The following is a 20833-nucleotide window of genomic DNA, read 5'->3' on the forward strand; positions in this document are numbered from 1 at the left end:
ATATAATTTACTCATCAATTGTACATACTACCTTTGTTTCACACTATTTGTAACGATTTTGATATAAAGTGTGAGTAAAAAATGTCTAATCGTTACAAATAATATACTTCCTCCGTTTTCTTTTACTTGCAACACTTCCCTAAAAAAGAAATGTCACAATACTTGCAACACACTATAAAAGGAAATTTACTTTAGGGAAAAACTATACTATTTCCCTTATTTAAAGCACATGGCCCACTAATTACACTCCTAACAACCACTTATCCCATTTTAAAGTGTATTATATCATGTGAACCCCACATTTCTTAAATACCGTGAAAAAGGTGTGTTGCATCTAAAAGAAAACGGAGGAAGTAAAACGTAGTTCTATTACTGAAACATGATTGGTTGAAAAGTGGGGAAATCAGTTGAACAAGTCGGCAAGCAAGCGTGGCATCACCATATCCTCTCATACGAGTCGTAATAAGAATGATGTACAATGCTCATTACCAACCAACATATCCGTAACATATATAACACCTTAATCACCATTAATGGCGAAAACCTTCTCGAGCTTCAACAATGGCGAATTCTACAGTCACGTTGTTGAAAGCAGTCTTCATCGCATTGGCAAGCGTTATGGTTGCTACTCTTATCTATACTATCGCCATTGATGGCCTTCCATTTCGTAAAGACCTCCTTTTCCCGTAATTTCCTTCTTTCTTTATATAACTTTGAAATTGTGATTGCAAAGCAATTGATACTTTGTTTTTCAGTTAATTTCATGATGATAATTTTATTTCTGTTTATTTTTGTGATTACTTAGCTTTCCAGCAATTTTGATGGCAATTTGTATTCTGCAAATTTTTGTATTTATTGTGATTGTATTGGATAATTTAAATGTTTGTTATGATGATGTTCGTGTAATTTGAACTAGTAATATGACAACTGAATTGAGTCGGCGTAGACGTGTTGTATTGTGTAGCAATAATGATCAGTAGCATCTTCAATTGAGTAGTTAATTTTTGCAGAATCACTGGCATTGTTTGGAAAGTGGCTTTTGTTCAATTGTTTTTTTTTTTTTTTTTTTATTAGGTTTGGGATTTTACATTATTGGTGAGGTCAAATAGGCGAAATAGCTGAAAAGTATGCCTTATAAATGGCTTAGGGAGCCAAAATGAAGAAGTTGCGGGGCGGCTTTTGTAATTGGCCTTTTCAGCCAAAATTAAAAGTTTTGGAGTAGAGTGTTGAAGGTTCTGGTGTAAACCTCTCGAGTTTAGTACAGAATTTTTCATTTTATATGCTTAATTGCTAAGGTTCGTTCGTTACAATAGCTCTCTCCTAGTTGAGTAATGAGTTTTGCATAAACTTGATCGTAAATATCTTTATGTTGAAATTTGAGGTAAAAGAAGTTTACTCTGAGTGGAACATCCTATATCCATCTACTGGAAAAACCAATGTTGATTTGTAATGCATTGTGATTGTCCTAGAGTGTTGCTTTGTAATAATAATGGAAGACATCAGATAATAAGTCGTGATGGAGGTATTTGGAGACGGCCTTTTCTTTTTCTAATAGATGATTGGGTTTTAAGAAACTTGAGATCACTGGCCAAGAGATGTTGGTTTATGGAAATGTCAGAATATGATGCTGGTAGGAACCTGGGGGAACCTAACAATGCCTTCAATGGAACATTCGTTTTAAACGTTTTAAGTACCTTGTGCGGTTGTATTCTTTTTTCCCCCTTTATTTCCCCGTTGAATAAACTTTGGCAGGCAACTGGTGGTGATTGCTAATAATTTTTTTTGTGATCTTCTGCAGATGGATGGCAGCAACTTTAGTGGACTTCTATATCAATATTTTTGTTTTGGCGGTATGATACATCTCATCACTTACTATTAATTAGGCTTAAACCCCAAGCTTTTCTTCATTAATTATTACAGTTGCACAGAGATCTTCTAGTAAGTTTTTTGTCATTTTCATTGTCATGTTTAGTCAACCTTTCACCAGATGGTACCAGTTGCTTTTGTTTTTAATGCTTTTATGTTGAAAGGGCCAAAGGGGCCTGATTGCTGTAACAAAAAAGTGATAAGATTTCTAAAGCTTTGGGATTTCCATCATCCGTTAATGATTTATTCTAAAATATACGTGAAATTTCTAGATAACTTCAAAAAATCTGGTAGTATTCTTCACTAATATGCAAACGTTGTATAACAATTTACATTGGGATTTGAGATGTTTGATAACATCAATCTGTGCAGATTGTACACATGCTTTATAAATGGCAACATGCTCTTTATTAGAAGAACCTTCGCTACCGGGTGTTAGTGTGGTGTAACTAGCCCATTGTCAACAAGCCTCTACATTATTTACAAAAAGCTTCTTTTTTATTCCCCTAATATTCACCACTTAAAGTGCATCCCTACACAAATTTCGGGCAAGTTTAACATCTGTGTAAATAGATTTTCCTTGTCAATGCACTTCTTATTTTCAAATTCTCCTTGGTCTAAGAGTGACAGCTGTGTAACCTGCTTTTCATTTCTGCTTGATATCTGTGTAACTTTATTTTCCTTTTCATTTAGATTGACAATTGCTAAAACTCCATGCTCTTTGTTGAATTAGGTATGGGTTATCTACAAGGAATCAAGTTGGCTCACATCAGCAATCTGGATCATTCTTCTGGTTTGTTTTGGAAGGTATGTCTTGGTTTGTCTATGACTCTATTCTCATATAGTGTACGCGGTACACCTTCCATCCAACTTCAAATATCTTACCTTTTATTATAAATCCTTGCCATTTCAATTGTTTTGTACACTTCCCATTTACTAAAGTTATTGTTTTGGTTAGCGAGTTGTAGGGTTTCAATTATTGAGAATGCTAAAAGCCTAAAACACAAACAAGACCCTAGAATTTACATAGAGAATCTAGTCAGTCCAGATGCCTTTTCAGGCTTGGTTTGAGCGGTTTATATATATATATATATATATATATATATATATATATATATATATATATATATATATATATATATATGCGACCTTAGTCACCTTACCTCTAGTCAGTAATAGTATAAACTAATATAGAGTGGGATTTCCTTACCTCCAAGAATATGTAAAATAACCCTAACAAATCTCACGTAGCTTGAAAAAGGTGTAAGGAGGCATGTATGTAAAAATCTCCATACATGTGGTACGTCCTATGATCAAAATTGCATGGAGAAACAAACAACGAGAACTCCCCAAACAATTTTATGTTGAGGGAAATTGTGAGGATGTGTTTCTCTCTAGTCTTATGCAACAAATGCTTTACTTGGCCTGAGGATTGTCTTGGAATTTTCAAACTCAACCCTCTTGTGAAAGTCGTGTCCATGTGCATCCCACTTTTTTCTTGCTTATGCCTACTAGGCATACTCAAAGTTGCAAAATCTTTGGCAAGACTTCTTATCTTGTCACCTTTAGGCAAGAGTTCACCACACATCTAATCACCAAGGAGTCGATCCGTGACACTTTAGTACCATCTAGAAACTCACTTTTCTAGTAACTCGACAAGTTGTTTCATGAGGACAGAGAGCTCTCATAGTCTCATGTCCTTTTGTTTTCTTTTCTTTATAGTAACCAATAGCAGCAATTTGCTAATTAACATGATGTCCTTCATATGAATCAATTTTACTTTAATCTTTTTCTTCTTGTTATGATTTTTTTTCCCTATTCTTTTTCTAAAGGATGCGAGAACTTTTTGAAATTCTTATTACTTTGGTTAAAGCAGTAGTCAATCTACATTTCCCTTAGCATAGGCTCAAAAAGGGATGTGTTGTCATACTATCAGATTGCAGGAGGTAACTGCAAAAGAATATAAAAATTGTAGAAGAGATGTGAAGCCTAAATTATATCTTTTCTCACAGAGACACCTTCCTCTTCTCTTTGTAAATGTAAATCTGGCTGTTGTTATGAACAAATAAATGTAAATCTGGCTGTTGTTATGAGCAAATTGTCACCTAGTCGAAGTACATGGCAAAAAATGTTGAAACTGTGAATAGAGCTTTCTTGCTCATCTTTGAGAAGAGAGATCAACCTTTTTTTTTTTTTTTTTAATTTTTTAATCTATGTGCACTGTAAGGAGCGTGGGTTCTCCTCATTATGTTTTTACTTGGTTAGAACTCAGAACTCAGAACCTTGTTCAGTCAATAACTCCTTCATGTATATATAATGCATAGTGGTAGGTTTTTCCCCATGCTGTATTAATCAACAAAGAATTATTTTTGGTTTTACTTTGAAGATCTGTTACTCTTACTTTGATGCTTGGTTTTTTGGTTGTCATTGTATACTTTTGGCTTAAAGGCTTAGGTTTTCCATAGTGTTTTCTATGAGTAGGTAAATGAACAATAACTAAATATAATTATAGTCTAGCTTTTTTTATTTCTATTTTTATTTTTTATAATATGAACAACTGTAGTCAAAATAAATTCACTCAGGAAAAAAGGTACGATAATAACATTATCTCAAGAGTTTCAGGTGATCCTTTTCTTGAACCCATATGAATTTCCATGGGTCTTATTATATAACTATTTTATTAGGAAATATATGTACCCATAAATTTTTACAATGACTTGTACTGCTTGCTACAATATGATGCATGTGACTGGAGTGAAACTCTAGAAGTTTAATGTAACAATTTTCTCCATGGGTGTGGTTTGAATGGAGTAAATTGTTGTTGGGATTTACACTATGTTTGGCTAACAATAGAGAAAGGAAAGGGAGGGGAAGGAAAAAGAAGGAAGAGAAAGGGAGGCGAGGGGAGGGAGAGAGTGACCTTCCATTTTACTTTTTTATCTCTCCAACAATAATGGAACAGATCCTCTTATTTCCTTTTCCTTCCCTTGCACTATGTCTTATCCAAATAAGGGAAATAATATCCCTCTTTTTTCCTTCTCTCTCTTTCGCACCTAATTTTCCTATCCAGTGTTAATCTGTAAAATATTCAATGTGGCTGGAAAATTCATTACTCCCTTCATCCGTTATTTAAAGTCCACTTAGAAATCTGTCAAACAATATTTGGCTTTTATGTTAACTATTAAGTTTGATTGCTTTTCTTTTTTATTTTTGATGTAGTTTCAAGTCTTTTCGTGCAGTTGTCTCATACTCATATTAATTTTGTAAATCAATTCTCTTCTAGAGAAATAAATAAATATATAAAAACTAATATGCTGTTGTTTTATTTTTTTCAATTGCAGTATAACTACTTGTACCTACATTGCCATTCAACTATTCAAGCTTTCAGCTGAAGAATCTGCTCATGATCCTATGTATCATCTTTTATTGCGACAGCAAGACAAGTGAGCTAATCTTATTTTCTTGTAAAGAAATTAGCATTATTACCTTTTTTTTCTCCTTTACTTTGCGGGTTACATTTTCCTTTCATTGCCAGAATCCATAGTAATATCAAATATGTGAGGTTTTGCTCCTGCAACCACTGATATTAACCTTGACTCTGGGGAAATTTTCGATAGTTCTTTTAAAATATTGAATTTTATTCTGTGCTTGACCTGTAGTTATTGGCTCAATTGAAATGATGTAAAGTGTTATTTTCAGGCAGCTAGTATTAAATTGAATATGGACATCAGATATGGACATCAGATATCAGTGTGGCTTCTTCCTATCTGCACCTCAATTATTCATATCTCTTTGTATTTTCTGTGTTAAATCTGTTTTTATTCTTCATCCTCTCCCTTTTCTCTGTCATTACATTCCCCTAAATTTTTCTTTGTCTATCTTCAATAATCAATATTAGTCCCCACTTGAGGTATCTAACAGTCTAATTATTGATAAAATTTCTGTGAAACCAGTTAAGGAAAGATTATAACAGGTGGAATTGCAATCAATACTCCTATGTGAATTGAACTTATTTTTAATTTTTTTTTTTTTTTAAATTTTTAATTTCAGCTATTGGCTGAGAACAAGCAACTAACTCTCTATATATGTATCTTCCTCAACAGGAAAGATGCATTTAGTGGAAGCGCACTTCATTTGATCGCTGCAAAAGTTATTTTCAGTGCTCTAGGCTTCCTTATGCTTGGAACCTTGGTTTACACTCTTATAACTAATGGTTCACCTTTCAAGAAGGAGCTTCTTGTACCGTAAGCTTTTCTCATTCAGCCGACATATTTTCTTAATGGATTATTCTATTGATTGTTAACTTATATTTAATCAGAATAAGTAATATGACAATATAATAGAAATACTTAACTCTTTCATGAGGTATCTTGACGTCCTGTAACTTGCCTCTGTGCTTTCTTCTTTGTTTTTGGGAATAGATCAGTAACTTATTTCTGCTTACCATTCGACAACTACTCATTTTCTTTATTATCTAATATAAACTAATCTCAGCTTAATGAGTCATTCATTTTTATTATTTATCTATTTATTTTTTTTTTTGACGAAAATGAGTCATTCATTTCAATCAAACTCATTGATCACTTTGGCATGAGAGGCATTGTTTTCTATGGACCCATATTAAAAATAAAGCATCAGATGACAATGGTTAAAGTGAGAAACCTTGGAGTTACTAATTTCTAGTGCAACAATTTTTGGCTGAGTCATTTCTTGAGTGGAATTATTTTGGCAATAGAATGGTATGTGTGGTAGAAGTTATTGTTCCTTTGTTGAATATATTAAAGTTTCAAGTAATGTCATTCTTGTCTTGGAGTTCCCTCTTTCCTACGGGTTGGGTGTGGTGTGTGAGAGAGGTCGCAGGTTGGTTGTGGAGTCAGCTGCCCATCTTTCTCTTGACCACGGGTTGGGTGTGGAGCTTGCAGCCCATCTTACTTGCGAGCTCCCTTTTGTGCGCTGGAATCCCGTTTTGGTTGATAATTTGCTTTCTTGAATTGTCTTCATATCTCCCTCTGTATGAACGTTCATGATAATCATATTAATTAACATTTCTTTTGATGGAGGTTAGTAGGTTACTTCCTTTTGTATGGTTCATTTCTTTGTCTCTTTATGAATAACCGATTATTTGTAATTAATTATTGCAACTGTGTTTAGCATATATTCTTGTGTATAATGCTTACAAAAGAATTAATCCTTTTTTATTCCTCTCAAACTAGTTGTCACATCAGAGTTTTCCAATATATTATCTGATTTTGAGACTAGAAATTTGTACACAATTCAATCTCCTTTCTACTATTATTCTCATTCTTCTCCTTTGTTATATTTTGGGCATAGATTTGTGTGACTCAAACACTCACCCAAAATTGCTTTTGTGAGAGTGTGTTGTGTGGACCTTAGGGAACAAATTGGTGAAAACAATTGCTGTCATGACACAACATCTTCTAAAGTTTTATTTCTTATGTAGCCTTGAAACTCTGTCAACACCTTGTCTGTAAAAGGATCTTTGTGTTAGAAGTGTTGAAGCAATGGAAGTAAATAGCTCATAGGTTAACTAATTCGTCATTGCCTTGTCTTTAAAGGGATCTTTGTGTTAGAAGTGTTGAAGGAATGGAAGTAAATAGCTCATAGGTTTATTACTTTGGCAATGCCGAAATTGTCAACACCTCATCCTCAAAAGTTTTGCTGATAGCCTCTTTGATTTATCCTAAGGGTAACTTTAAGGAATACCATGTAAAAACCTGAAAGTTGTGTTGTTTTTTTGGTTTTTCAATTTATTATAATACTTCTTGCCGAAGCACCTTTTTTTTTTTTTTGGTAACCATTTGTTATTATATTCTGAATGTAGAATTTTTATATATATGCAGATGGATGGTAGCAACACTCATTGATTTCTACATCAATGTTGCAGTTTTATCGGTACTGTTTCTTCATCTCCTCTGTAAACGTCAAATATTCAATTGGTTTTTGTTCTTCCCTTGCTTCATCTCAAATTTTCTTTTTAGATATAATAAAAATGTCCAATGATCTTGTGCTTAATGATGCTTCCCGTCATTAAGGGACTGATTTTCTCCAACTGTTAGATTGATGCTATAAGTCAGTTGGGTATTTAACGGATGATTGCATATGAATGGAAATTATGCCATTTCTATTACCCTAATTGAGTGGCTTGACACTTGCATAGGTCTTAAAAAGTTTCCCATCATCAGCGGCAATAGGTCTTGGTGCTCCTCTGTAGGAAGACTAGGAACTGAAATCAATAATATCCCTGTCCTTATCTTCCAAATGTTATCTCATATTCTCATGTTGTCCCTGGATATAACTAAAGCTGATGCCATTGTTCAATAGCATATTTTTATGCAGAAAAGTAACTGCCACCTCTGCTTCATGTGATTGCAGATTTGGGTCGGCTACAAGGAATCAAGCTGGTTAACTGCAGTCGTCTGGATTACTTTGTTAATATGTTTTGGCAGGTAAATTCTATTAAGCTTCTTGTTTCCTTACATCTTTTAGCTCCGGCTACATTACCAAAATGCCTCGTTATTGTATTCTGTGTGGGTTCCACTTGCAACCTTTAGCATTACATATTTTTATAGATTAAGCTGATTTTTTTTAGCATTTTCTATGAGATATGGTGATTCACATCATTACTCACTTCAATGTTAATCAGTAGCATAAATATTAGCAGAAAGGCCTGTTCTATTTTTTTACATAATAAGTGCTGCAGCGAAACTTCTCCCAACAAGAGCTAACAAATTCTGATCTATAAATTGATATACACCATCCAATGTTGATATAGATAATCAAGAAAAGACAATCGATTATTCCATATCTTATTTTGCAAAAGCTCCCTAGTTGTTTTGTGTGGTTAATTGCTTGATTTCTCCCTGGTTTAGAAAATGTGCACATTGGTGAGAGCTGCCATGTTTATTCACCTTTTTTGTGGCTCCTACCTTGAATATCTTTCTCCTTATGTATGACAAGCCTATTCTTCTTTCTATGTAAATGTACAAGCCTGCTAATTGGTTATTATGTTATGCCCTGTGTTTCATGGACCATGTCCATATACGTGCTCCTGTTCTATTTTGGGGTGAGGGGTCTGTTGCATAGGATCATTTAATCTTTGTCATGCTAATTTTGTCACAACTAGAGGTACATCGTTTTAAGATAAAGCAAGGGAAGAACTCAATTGATTTTTGTTCTTCCCTTGCTTTATCTTTAAACACTCTCCAACTCAAATAATCATAAATAATCTCCAACTCAAGTAAACACCCTCTTGCATTGTACCTCTAGTTGCACCTCTAGCTTCTTTGTTGTTAAACAAGTTGAGGAACCTTGATAACTTTATACTTAAATGTGAACATGTCCAATTTTTTATTTTAAGCAACTAATTTCATCTTCCTGCTTTTCAGCATTTCGACCTGTGGATATGTTGTGCGGCAATTTTTTCTGCTCTCTCCTTATGATCCCTTGTACCTTGTTCTGTTGAACAACCTTCATAGGCAAGTCTAATGTATATTTTCCATATATTCTTCTATTTATCTTATTGATGTGCTAGTGAGAACTTTGTAAAATCTGCTGTCTTTACAATATATTCTATTGATGCTTTTGAAATCATCCAAAATGTATTTGGGTGTGATGGTAGGAAAAGCAAGCTGGAAACTTCCTTTGTCATTCTATTTAATCTGAATTACAAAATCAGACTATTTAGTATCAAAGATTGCAATAATACACTAGACAAGTAGCAATTAAAGAGGAATGAAACTTTTCTGAATATATTCTCTATGAATACTTGTCAACGCTATATTTTGAATGATCTGGACCTTTGCTAATTTGTTTCGTCAAATACTTTTGCCACTGGCATAATATGGAGTAAATCATTTGAATAGAGTGAATAGTGTTAGAACCTGGTTCATGGGCATACAGCATACTTCAGTCTATTCTTGCAGCCCAATGGTGATCGAAAGGATCCTACTCTGGTACTCTGCTCTCCCTTCATTAAATATCCTGAATGAATCAATCAAGCTTCTATCTGAGGCTGGGCTCTAAAAGAATGCCCATCCATCCCAAAAATTTGCTATATTCATTTTACTCCTGCTTGATTAGCAATGTCTATTGAAAATTTTCACTGTTTGTTATCCATATATGTTTTTATCACTCGCTTCATTGTTATTTACAACTCTTTGAATTCTGACATCTACATCTAGTAATGAAGTGTTTCATTTAGTAACTACGTTTGAAAACAGGGCGTAGCATTAGCCTTTTCTGATCATGTTCTACGGTTACTTTTTCTTGATAGTAGAAAACTTGCTAACATGAACAAGATGCAAACAATGCATTTGGAAGTGCATACAATACATTACTTGATAGTATAAATTTCATGTATTTCATGAATAAAATGGTATTACATTTTGGAACTGTTTACATCAAAGACATTCATTCATTTAGTAAACAAAATGGCCACTATATGTATGCACTTTTTTTTTTTTTTTTGAAACAAAATGGCCATTTAATGAATAGCAGATGGGTACTAGAAGCTTCATGAAATATTTTTTTAAAAAAGGTGTTTATGGTAACCTCTTGGATGCATTCTGTCATGCTGGCCCTTGTTAATGCTTCTCAAATGTTAGACAAATGGAAGCGGTATGCTTTGGATTTGAGATACCTTTGAGCTATGATTAGTATTGCCAAATACTGAAGAGAGAAAACTGCAAACAAAGACAATATATTATGTTAAATTGCTGATTTCTCTCTCTAAACACCACTTTGTCTCTACAAATAATCTGGATCACCTATCTGCCAATTCATGTTGGAAAATTTTCAGCTCATGTGAAAACTTGTAAGTCGATGGTTTCAGATGAAGGAAATAAAAAATATACATGCTACACACTACTACACTAGTGAATAACTTCTCATCATTACAAGCGGTGTACATAGTTTATGATTATTTGAGTTAGAGATTGTTTCCACATGCAGCCTAATTTTATACTCCCTTCAATGCTTCTGCTGTGTTTTAGGCTTTTGCTCAAGGAATAAGGGTTCTTGTATTTATATGAGGTAGTTTTTTTCTTTCATACTACTCCCTAGTGCAGATACTAGTTTTAAACTCTCTTTTTTACTTTTGTTAATAACTGGTTGAAGTAATAATGGATTTATTAGGACATAAATGTCGGGGAAAGCTTAAAGCTCTTTCTGAGTAATGCGCTCTATAACATCAACTATACAGAACAAATTGAAAAAGGTTGAAGTTCTAGAGAAATTGGAGGGGATATAAGGTAACAACATAGGTGATTAGGTGCATGCCCTGTCTGATCTTTGTACCTTTTTCTTTTTTTTTTTTTCGGCCTATGATCTTTATCTAATTGGTGATTTTTAAAAAGCAAAAACTACATTAGAACTCAAACAAGCTGTTTTCTGTTGGATAATATTGTTTCACACTATGATTTGAACAGTCTTGTATTGCTTGTTTTCATGCCCTGTAAAATCTGGTTACAGATGCTATTACCGTTTCAATGTATGAAATATCATGTACACTGCGAAAACTTGGTTAGCTGTAAATTGGTAATTTATGCAAACTTGATCATAAGTAGCCAAGTAGGGAAATACAAGGTAAATTAAGCTCTCTGCATGGTTCAAGGTGAAGAGGGTTGAAGATTGAAAGGAAAATATATACGCTACTGTCATTAGGTTTTTTCATGAAGATTTGCGGCAAAAAGTCAGATGGGATTTCAATTCGATGAGAATCAAGAAACAGAAATTTTTTAGGCATCCTCTGATGAAAACTGATCCCTTGTGTTGCCTGACAAGACAAGAAATACAGGAAATTATTCGAAGTACAGCTAACTACTACGGAGTAACTAAAGTATGTGGTCTGGAGCAAACTGCTCCTAGCCTTCTGATTCCTTATGCCATAAATCAGTTATAAGCTTATAACTAGTATTTGAACAATACTATTGATACTCTTATTGATGTATTGCTCATTTGCTCGCGCCTGTCTCTTTCCCATGATTTTTTTTCTGTCAAATTTTCAGTAATTTTATTCATCTTCACTTTGACCAACAATAAACAGAACTCCTTACTGTGTTGAAGTTATTTGTGGCAGGGCAGAAAGCAGATATGAGACGACAACGGTATGGTAATTCAAAGTTACAGGCAAGCTTTTCAACCCACCATAACTGCTACGGAGCACCAATATTCTGAAAGACTTTGAATTCTCAGATATTCATTTGTATTCCAACATTATTGTGGTACTCAAAATTTAAATATGTATATCTCTATTGTATAAGTGAAGGGGAGGGTGGAGTGAAAAGTTGGTTCCAAAATATAGACCTAACCTACCTTAATGACTTAACTCGAGATTTGATTTTTACCCAAAAATGATGACCTGCATTCAATCTAAAACTTGAATTAACCTAACTTGGGTTGAATCCAACTTAATCTAAAACTTGAAATCAACTCAACCAGAAGTTGGCCCGACCAGAATTTGAACTAGTTCAAAAACAACCTTGTACCATATTATCCCCTACACAACAAATAATAAATGGCTAAATACAAGTTTCTCAACATGAGAAACATTGTATGTTTCTCAAAAGGGCATTTTGGTCTTTTGATAAAAAAATACCCACTGCTCTCAGCTTCTCTCTCCTCAACAATGGACTTTGAGCAGTTTTCAACCATGAAAATCGCATGGTTCTTCAACAATGGAGGGAAATCTTTCAAACAATGACAATAACCTACCATTAGGGGTTAACCATGCCCTTAATTTATATATTATTCTTAGGGTTTTTCGTTAAATTCGACGGCGAAGCCGCCGGATATGGTGGTGTTAAGATTGGGGCTTGTTGTAGTGTTGGTGATGTTGGGGATGATGTTGGTTATGGTGATGGAATTCTTCTGCCATTGATGATTCAAAAAGTTGAAGAAAGAATGATGAAAATTGAAAGGAGGAAGAGGATGAGTCAGTAAGAAAAATAATAAAATATTGTAAAGTTTGCCATTATTTACATTATTTGCCATTTTGATAAACATGATTGTTTCTCAATTGAGAAACTGGGGCAAACTCATAATAAATTCTTTGGCAGTTTTTTTACTTGCATAACTTTTTATGTCACACTAGTTTCTTCAACGCATAATTTCAACTGTCAACCCTAGCAAAGTTTTCAATAAACTACTCCTAGCCTTCTGATTCAACGCATAATTTTGTATTTTATTTATTTATTTTTTTTTTTAGGGGGGGTGGATTAATGCTAAAATATATGCCGTTATTTTTCATTAACTATGTTTAACATCCTTTTGACTTGGGAACCGCAAAAGTGTCCTTTGTTGCGAGTAACTCGCAACGGAGGGAGTATATGAATTTTTTTTTTTCATCCAATCTAGTTAAAATAAAGTATAAGAATAATGTAAAAGTAAACATGTTGTAAGACTTTTTGTATTATTCATCTAATCCACTTTAAGGATTTGACTAAGGTTATGATTAACACATACAAAAAGAAAAAAAAAATAGTATTGTAAGTACTTGTTGGAATTGTCTCAATGAATAGTTTATTAATATTCAATTGTTATAAATTTATTTATTGATAGTTAAAGATAATATTGTTTTCAAAGTTTTGCATTGGCATACAAGCACAAAAGAAACATTTTACTTAAAAATAGAAGGAGAATTTTTAATTAACTACGGTAGCTAACGCGCGCGATGCGCACGTCATAGCTAGCCATATCTTGAAGGTTTTTTTGGTTTGGCTTTTAAATCACAAAATTAGTTAAATTAACAATAAGAAAAAATTTTCCTAAAAAAAACAATAAGAGAAAATATGTAATCAAATATATTTAGGTGGTATAAATGTTCAAGACAACTAACATTTATGAAAGCATAAAAGTACATAAATATTTTAGAGGGTATAGTTGTCTAAACACTATTCATTAAAATAGCATCTACATATTAATGAGGGTATGTATGTAAATACACATTTTGAAGGGTATAATTGGCATTACACTATTTAAAGAGTATGTTTCTACTTTTTATAAGGTAGGGATATCATAAATCTTTTATTATTAATTCACTTTCTCTATAAGACTGAAATCCTCACATGTCAATCTGACACTTTGATGGTAGGAATTTTCTTTACCCTTCCCCCCCTAGTTTTTTTTTTTAACAGACTCTTCCCCACTATTTGAGAGTTAATAGGGGAGAAAGATAGGGAAATCCCTGTCCACAAAGTGCAGTGAGAATTGAACTCTCAACATCAAGGTTGGAAAACTTTTTACACTATCCATTATGATAGATTAGAATACCAAATACTTCGTTTCAAAATTTAGTCTCTTCTCTTGTCTTATACTCAATCTTTAATAGATACTTCCTCCGTTTCTATGTAGTTGACGTGTTTGATTTAGGCACATATATTAAGGAGAGGAGAGAGAGTGATAGAGAATGAAAAAGCAAGTGGGGTACCTTATAAATGCAAGGTAAAAAATTTACCCAAAAAGAAAACGTGTCAACTAAAAAGAAACTTCCTAAAAAGGAATACGTGTCAACTAAAAAGAAACGGAGTTAGTATTAACTGTATAAGTGTGATTAATTTTATAATGTTGGAGACCTTGATCATACTTTAACCCTCACAATTTTTTTGATCTGATATTTGCGGGTCAAATAGTTTGAGAGTGATGGGGAATGGTAAGTGATCCTCGCCTTTAAAGTGTCTCTAGTGGAGATTGAACCTCCAATCTCAAGGTTGGAAGGTACAATCATAATCACTAGACCAAACTTAGCTTGCTAATTTCAATACTAGATTAGTGCAATGCGATGCACGAATTTATTTATTTATTTTAAGTAAAAATGTAGGTTTGTATTTAAAAAAGACGTAATTATCGTGAGTTGAAAGGTATGATGGTAAAAGAGAGATTACAACTTTCTAATCAAACAATATCTCATATTGAGATAATATTAGGCATTTAAATCAAATAAAGATCTCATATAGTATTAGACTTCATTGTAATAGAATCCACAAAGATATCAAAAAAAAATCAATCATATAAGAACAATAACAAAAATCATAGGACTTTTTTTAACAAAAAACTCCCTACGTCCCCTTTTTATAGTCCCTTATGGGCATTTTTCATGGGAATTAATAAAAATAAATAAGAATAGTAAAATTACATTGAAAAAGTAAACTGTCATTAGGTATGCAATAAAATAGAGAGAGAAAGTAATAAAAGTACGAAAAACAAAATTCACATGGAAAATTTAAAATTTGCACAAGTATTATTGCAAATTGGAGGATATTTTGGTAAAAAATTAATATTGATGGTTATTGAAAAATGCAAATTGGGTGAACATTTTGGGACTAAAATTTACCAATAAGAGACTATCAAAAGGGGATGGAGGGAGTAAAAAATACTCCCTTTGTCCCCGATTGATAGTCACTTTTGAAGAAAAATCACGGGAATTAAGGAGAATTAAAGAAAGTACATCGAAAAAGTAAATTTACATTGGGTATGCAAAAAAGTAGAGGCAAAAAGTAATTAAAGTACATGGGAAAATAAAATTTACATGAAAAAGTTAAATTTGCACAAATATTTTTGCAAATGTTAGAGAATTTTGATTAAAAAAAAAAAAATATTAATGTTACTTGAAAAAGGCAAATGTGACTAACATTTTGAGTCACTAAAAATGGCAAAAGTAACTATCATTCGGGGACGGAGGAAGAAATTAATTAAGAAAGGAAAGAAATCAGAATCAAATTAAAAATAATTTTGTTGATTTGTTACCTTAAAATTAAATTGAAAAGTGAAAGAAGCAATAAAAAAGGAAACAGATCCAAAATTTCCCAACAAAACAGATTGTAACTGCCATTTCTGTTCGTTAGTTGTTGAGTGTACGTCACACTCTCTCTCTCTCTCTCTCTTTCTCTCTCACACACTTTTTAGCATTATTTTCAGTCAAGAGATCAAACAAAACGCAAAGATACGCCACGTCATCATTCTTAAATTCCTCAAAAAATAATCAAATGATTAAAAAAAAAAAACAAAAATTTACTTTTTCTCTTAAAAAAAAATTATCCCCTAATTCGAAACGCCAACGTTTCGTAAAGCTCAATACTATAAATTACACTCAAATTCCCTGACTAATTCCACCTTCTGTTTTTATTTCTTCCTCCTTTTTTTTCCAATTTTTTTTTTACAAAAAAAAAAAAAAAAAAAAAACCAAAAAAAAATTGGTGGAAGAAAAATTCTTTCTTTAATCTTCCATCATTCCTTAATTAACTGATCCAAACCCCAGAAAAATTTTCAGCCATATATCAGAAAACCCTGACTCATATTCTTGATAAATTTTATTTGATCATTGTATTTTTTTTTTTTTTTTGTATTGTAAGTGTTTTCTAATATTTTTGATGGAGACGGCAGTAGGGACCCAAAACCAACCCTCATCACCGGTTGTCGTAGCCGGTCAAGGAACAACCCCGGTAGCGAATACCGAGGTGGGGGGAGTGTTTGGGAATCTGTCATTGTATGTTGGAGACTTGGATGCAACTGTGAATGAAAGTCAGTTGTATGAACTGTTTAATCATGTTGCTCCTATTGTGTCTGTAAGGGTTTGTAGGGATCAGAACAAACGATCATCTCTTGGTTATGCTTATGTCAATTTCGCTTCGCCTCAAGATGGTTTGTTTATCTTAATCTCTTGTTTACATTGGCCTTAATTTTACCACATTTGTTTTTTTTTTTTTTTTTTAGATTTTGTGTTTTTTTTTTTTTTTTAATTATTTGGTGTAGGTTGAATTATGATTTTTATCATGAATTTATGATTTGGATTATGTTTATTGTGTTAGTATGGATTATTGATACAATGTGATAAAATTCTCTGTTTTGATTTTGTTGGATTGATTAAATTTAATCCTTTAAAGGGTAAAGGGAAATTAAAGTATAAAAGTTAATTCGAATTCCTTTATTCAATCTGTTGTTAGCTCTAGCTTTAATGTTGTTTCTTTCACACAATATACTTGTTGAATGTAGATCAAGGCGTCAGAAAAGTGACAAACACTAGATGATATGTATAAAAGGGATCCAAATTAAAAAGACCAAATTTTATAATGTACCATTGTAAACATGTAGTAGAGGAGATAATTAGATGATTTGTATGATTATCATTCTCATAATTTATTTTCTAAGAGAATTATATTGTTTATAAGAATGTCTATTTCAAAAATTTCCAATTCTCCTTATGCCATCTAACTTTTCCTGTGGTCCGGTCCTGTCCTGTCCTGTCCCTGATTTGTCTTTCTCCAACAATGCAGCCGTATCATGGTTTATCATCACTGCTCGAGTCAAGCCTGACATTCCCTTACTTTAACTCACTTCCGCGATTCTTATTATAATTAACTATATGAAACTATAAACTATGTAGAAAGGGTAGTAGGAAAGTGTATTGTAGATGCTTCCAATCATTGTTATTAAATTGAGCTACTTTTTTATGTTATGTACTTATATTCCTCCCTTTCCCCCCTCAAGGCAAAAGCATAATAATGTTGATGAAATAAAATAAACAAAATGATGTTATTTATTTATTTTTTTTCCTCTGTTGCTTCATTTGGAATTTCTTTATGCAGCTGCAAGTGCCATGGAGGTTTTGAATTTCACGCCTGTAAATGGCAGGCCTATTCGGATTATGTATTCTCATCGAGATCCTAGCCTGCGAAAGAGTGGATTTGCTAATGTTTTTATCAAGAATTTGGATTCCTCTATTGATAACAAAGCACTGCATGACACATTTGCTGCTTTTGGTGCCATACTTTCCTGCAAGGTAGCTATTGATAGCAGTGGTCAATCTAGAGGATATGGATTTGTACAATTTGACCGAGAGGAAGCTGCACAGAAGGCAATCAATAGTTTGAATGGCATGTTGTTGAATGACAAACAAGTGTATGTTGGATCTTTTGTTCGGCGTCAGGAAAGAAACGCAGATGGATCACAAAAATTTACTAATGTCTATGTGAAGAATTTATCTGAAAATTATACTGATGAGGACCTTATGAAAGCTTTCAGCCCATTTGGTTCTATCACAAGTGCTGTTGTGATGAAGGATTCAAGTGGAAAATCTAGATGTTTCGGTTTTGTGAACTTTCAAAATCCTGAATCTGCAGCAACTGCTGTTGAAAAGTTGAATGGAACGGTTCAGGATGACAAGACTTGGTATGTAGGGAGAGCTCAAAGGAAGTCAGAGAGGGAAGCAGACTTGAAAGCTAAATTCGAACAAGAAAGAATCAGTCGCTATGAAAAGCTACAGGCTGCTAATTTGTATTTGAAAAATCTTGATGATAGCATAAATGAAGAAAACCTGAAGGAATTGTTTTCTGAGTTTGGAACTATAACATCATGCAAGGTATCTCTAAGCTGTAGTAATATATCATTAATGTTTTTTCCTTTTGTTTATGTTTCATAAAGTATGAGTTTGCTAATTTTCGGTTTTATACTGCTATTGCTGTAGATCATGCTTAATCCTCATGGTGTTAGCAAGGGCTCTGGTTTCATTTCGTTCTCAACTCCAGAGGAAGCAACAAAAGCAGTATTCATCTCATCTTTCATTTCACTCAGTTTGATTTTAGGAAGTTGGATATTTAAACTCAGTTCTCAACCCAAGGCTCCGGATATTTAACTTGTTTTTTCTAATCTTTTCAGTTAAATGAAATGAATGGTAAGATGATAGGAAAGAAGCCTATATTTGTTGCTATTGCCCAACGCAAAGAAGAGCGGAAAGCAAGGTTGCAGGTAAATCTGTTTGGGTGAATACTTGCGTGAAAATTTTAATGAACATCTTTGTTTTTGGTCCAAAATTATGACAGATATGCACAGTCAAAATTATTAAGAATATATATGCAGCTGCGTTTTAAATTAACATATTATCTTGTTTTTGAGATTCTGTGACTCTACCCCATACATTATTTGATGTGTGCTAGAGGATGCTGAAATTTCTTTATTCTTAGGAGAGATGGTTTGAGACAAACTGTTTGGAGCTTATAGAAAGGCAATACTTTTTTTACACAAGTACTGTATTCTTGTTAGCTAGAATTGCTGCTAGTGCAGCAGTTGCTTTTACTTTAAATGAGCTTAATAATTAGCTTGGATTTGCATATACTTCTCCAGCCGTTCTCCCTATTCTCTGTTTAAGTTAAGCATTTTAAGTTGACCTGCTTATTAAGTTATTATGTTTATACTTAAATTAGTTACTATATATCCCTTTCAATTAGCATCAGAAATAATTCACCTGTCCTTTTTCAGGCTCACTTTTCTCAAGCTCACCTGCAGGGAGGAATGGCACCCCTGCCGACTGGGATGCATGGTTTCTATCCTGGGTCACCTAGACTTGCTCCTCAGCAGCTTTATTTTGGCCAAGGTGCTCCAGGTATGCTTTCCCCTCACCCTGCAGGATATGGCTTCCAGCAGCAAATGTTGTCTGGGATCCGTCCAGGAGTTCCCCCAAACTTTGTGATGCCTTTCCCCGTCCAGAGACATGGGCATCCTGGACAACGTGTAGGTGGAAGGAGAGGTGGTAATGCTCATCAGTTGCGGCAAGAGCAACAGGTGCTTTTATCCCTTCTTTTTTTTTTACTCTTTTTAATCGTGTCATTTTTCAGTCTTTTAGAATATAGTGTTGGCATCAGTTTTACCCCATTATTTCTGGGTGAATGTAGACTGCAAATCGCAATGGTGGTCAGAGTTTCAGATGTATGGCTAATGGAAGTAATGGCCTTGATTCGCCTGTGGCTCCTCAAGGTCTGGGAAGGCCATTGGTGCCAATGACTTTGGATGTTTCTGGAATGCCCTTGACTGCTGCTGATGTTGCAAGATCTGGCCCACTGTCAGTGCCAACACTTGCTTCTGCCCTGGCTGCTGCATCTCCTGACAGTCAGCGCATGGTATGCTTCTAAATAACTGCTAATGTTCAATTTTAATGATATTTTCTATTGGCACATCTTTCCTCCTAAAGTCATCATCAATTTCTTCCATTGAACTTTTACATGAGTTGCTTCAAACTTTTATATTGTATTCTTGTTCATAAAGTTGCTTTAACATCGTCACAGATGCTAGGGGAACAACTGTATCCATTGGTGGACCGTCTTGAGCATGATAATGCAGGAAAAGTTACTGGCATGCTGTTAGAGATGGACCAGACAGAAGTACTGCACCTTATTGAGTCTCCTGATGCTCTCAAGAAGAAAGTTTCTGAGGCCATGGATGTTCTCCACTCATCTACCTTAGAATCTGAAGCCGGTGACCAACTTGGCTCACTTTCACTTACTGATTGAGCCATTCATAATCTTCTCATTGATACTCTTTTGCTTGGAAGGCCCATATTTTTTAGGGCAGGTTGAACTGTCATTCATGGGCTGTACTTTAAGAATATCTTTGAGATGTTAGACTAATTAGGATTTCATTTAGGTTGCTTAGCTCATTATAGCGCAGGATTTGCTTCTTTTAAACTGTTATTTACAGACAACAGTTGACAGAAGGTTATTCTGGTTATTATACTTGGAATTTTTGGATATTGTTATTTTAGTTTCATGGGGATATCGTAGTTTAGGTTTCCTCATGGTCATTTTGAATTTTTGATATGAGGATATCATTATTGGGGTTTTGGATGATTTCTATTCATTTTAGTGATGGGATTTTACTAAATGTTGTTTCAGAGTTGCAATATTTTTAATTTTGACACTTTCGTGTGAAGTTTGCTAATACCCTCTGCTTTATGCATGCTTCTGACTTGTGAGCCTTATAATTCTTCATGGAGGAATAAGGCCTTTATGATCAGATGATGATTTTGTAATGGTTGATCAGGCCTACATGTTTTCTGAGGCTAAGAAGAGTAAGGGGACGGATTTATTTCATGTATTATCGTTGAATATGTGCTTTCTTCATTATATGCAATTAGATCATGTTCATAAGGGATGTGAAAAAAACTCGTATATGTCACAGTCAA

The 20833-nt window shown here is 33.7% G+C and overlaps 2 protein-coding genes across 3 annotated transcripts; both read left to right on the forward strand.

Moving 5' to 3' along the window:
• The first annotated feature begins 478 nt into the window (after positions 1-478).
• On the forward strand, positions 479-12145 carry LOC145614449 (uncharacterized). 2 transcript variants are annotated; one of them, XM_081669504.1, is made up of 10 exons: positions 479-686; positions 1799-1850; positions 2600-2673; positions 5208-5309; positions 5970-6110; positions 7728-7779; positions 8260-8333; positions 9273-9362; positions 10878-10917; positions 11963-12145. In XM_081669504.1, exons 1-9 carry the CDS (start codon positions 562-564, stop codon positions 10894-10896), a joined length of 729 nt encoding a protein of 242 aa, XP_081525630.1. In that variant the 5' UTR covers positions 479-561; the 3' UTR covers positions 10897-10917; positions 11963-12145. The 2 variants fall into 2 exon arrangements, with proteins under 2 accessions (XP_081525630.1, XP_081525629.1); XM_081669503.1 differs by lacking the exon at positions 10878-10917 and having other exon boundaries at positions 481-686.
• Positions 12146-16144: 3999 nt separating this feature from the next.
• LOC145614438 (polyadenylate-binding protein 5-like) lies at positions 16145-20476 on the forward strand. Its single transcript, XM_081669496.1, has 7 exons — positions 16145-16521; positions 17466-18238; positions 18344-18421; positions 18535-18624; positions 19135-19437; positions 19548-19772; positions 19938-20476. The coding sequence occupies exons 1-7, from the start codon at positions 16251-16253 to the stop codon at positions 20160-20162; spliced, it is 1965 nt and encodes a 654-aa protein (XP_081525622.1). The 5' UTR covers positions 16145-16250; the 3' UTR covers positions 20163-20476.
• Positions 20477-20833: the final 357 nt, after the last annotated feature.

The sequence above is a fragment of the Chenopodium album genome, chromosome 25 (assembly GCF_948465745.1).
Source record: "Chenopodium album chromosome 25, dcCheAlbu1.1, whole genome shotgun sequence".
Taxonomy (NCBI): domain Eukaryota; kingdom Viridiplantae; phylum Streptophyta; class Magnoliopsida; order Caryophyllales; family Amaranthaceae; genus Chenopodium; species Chenopodium album.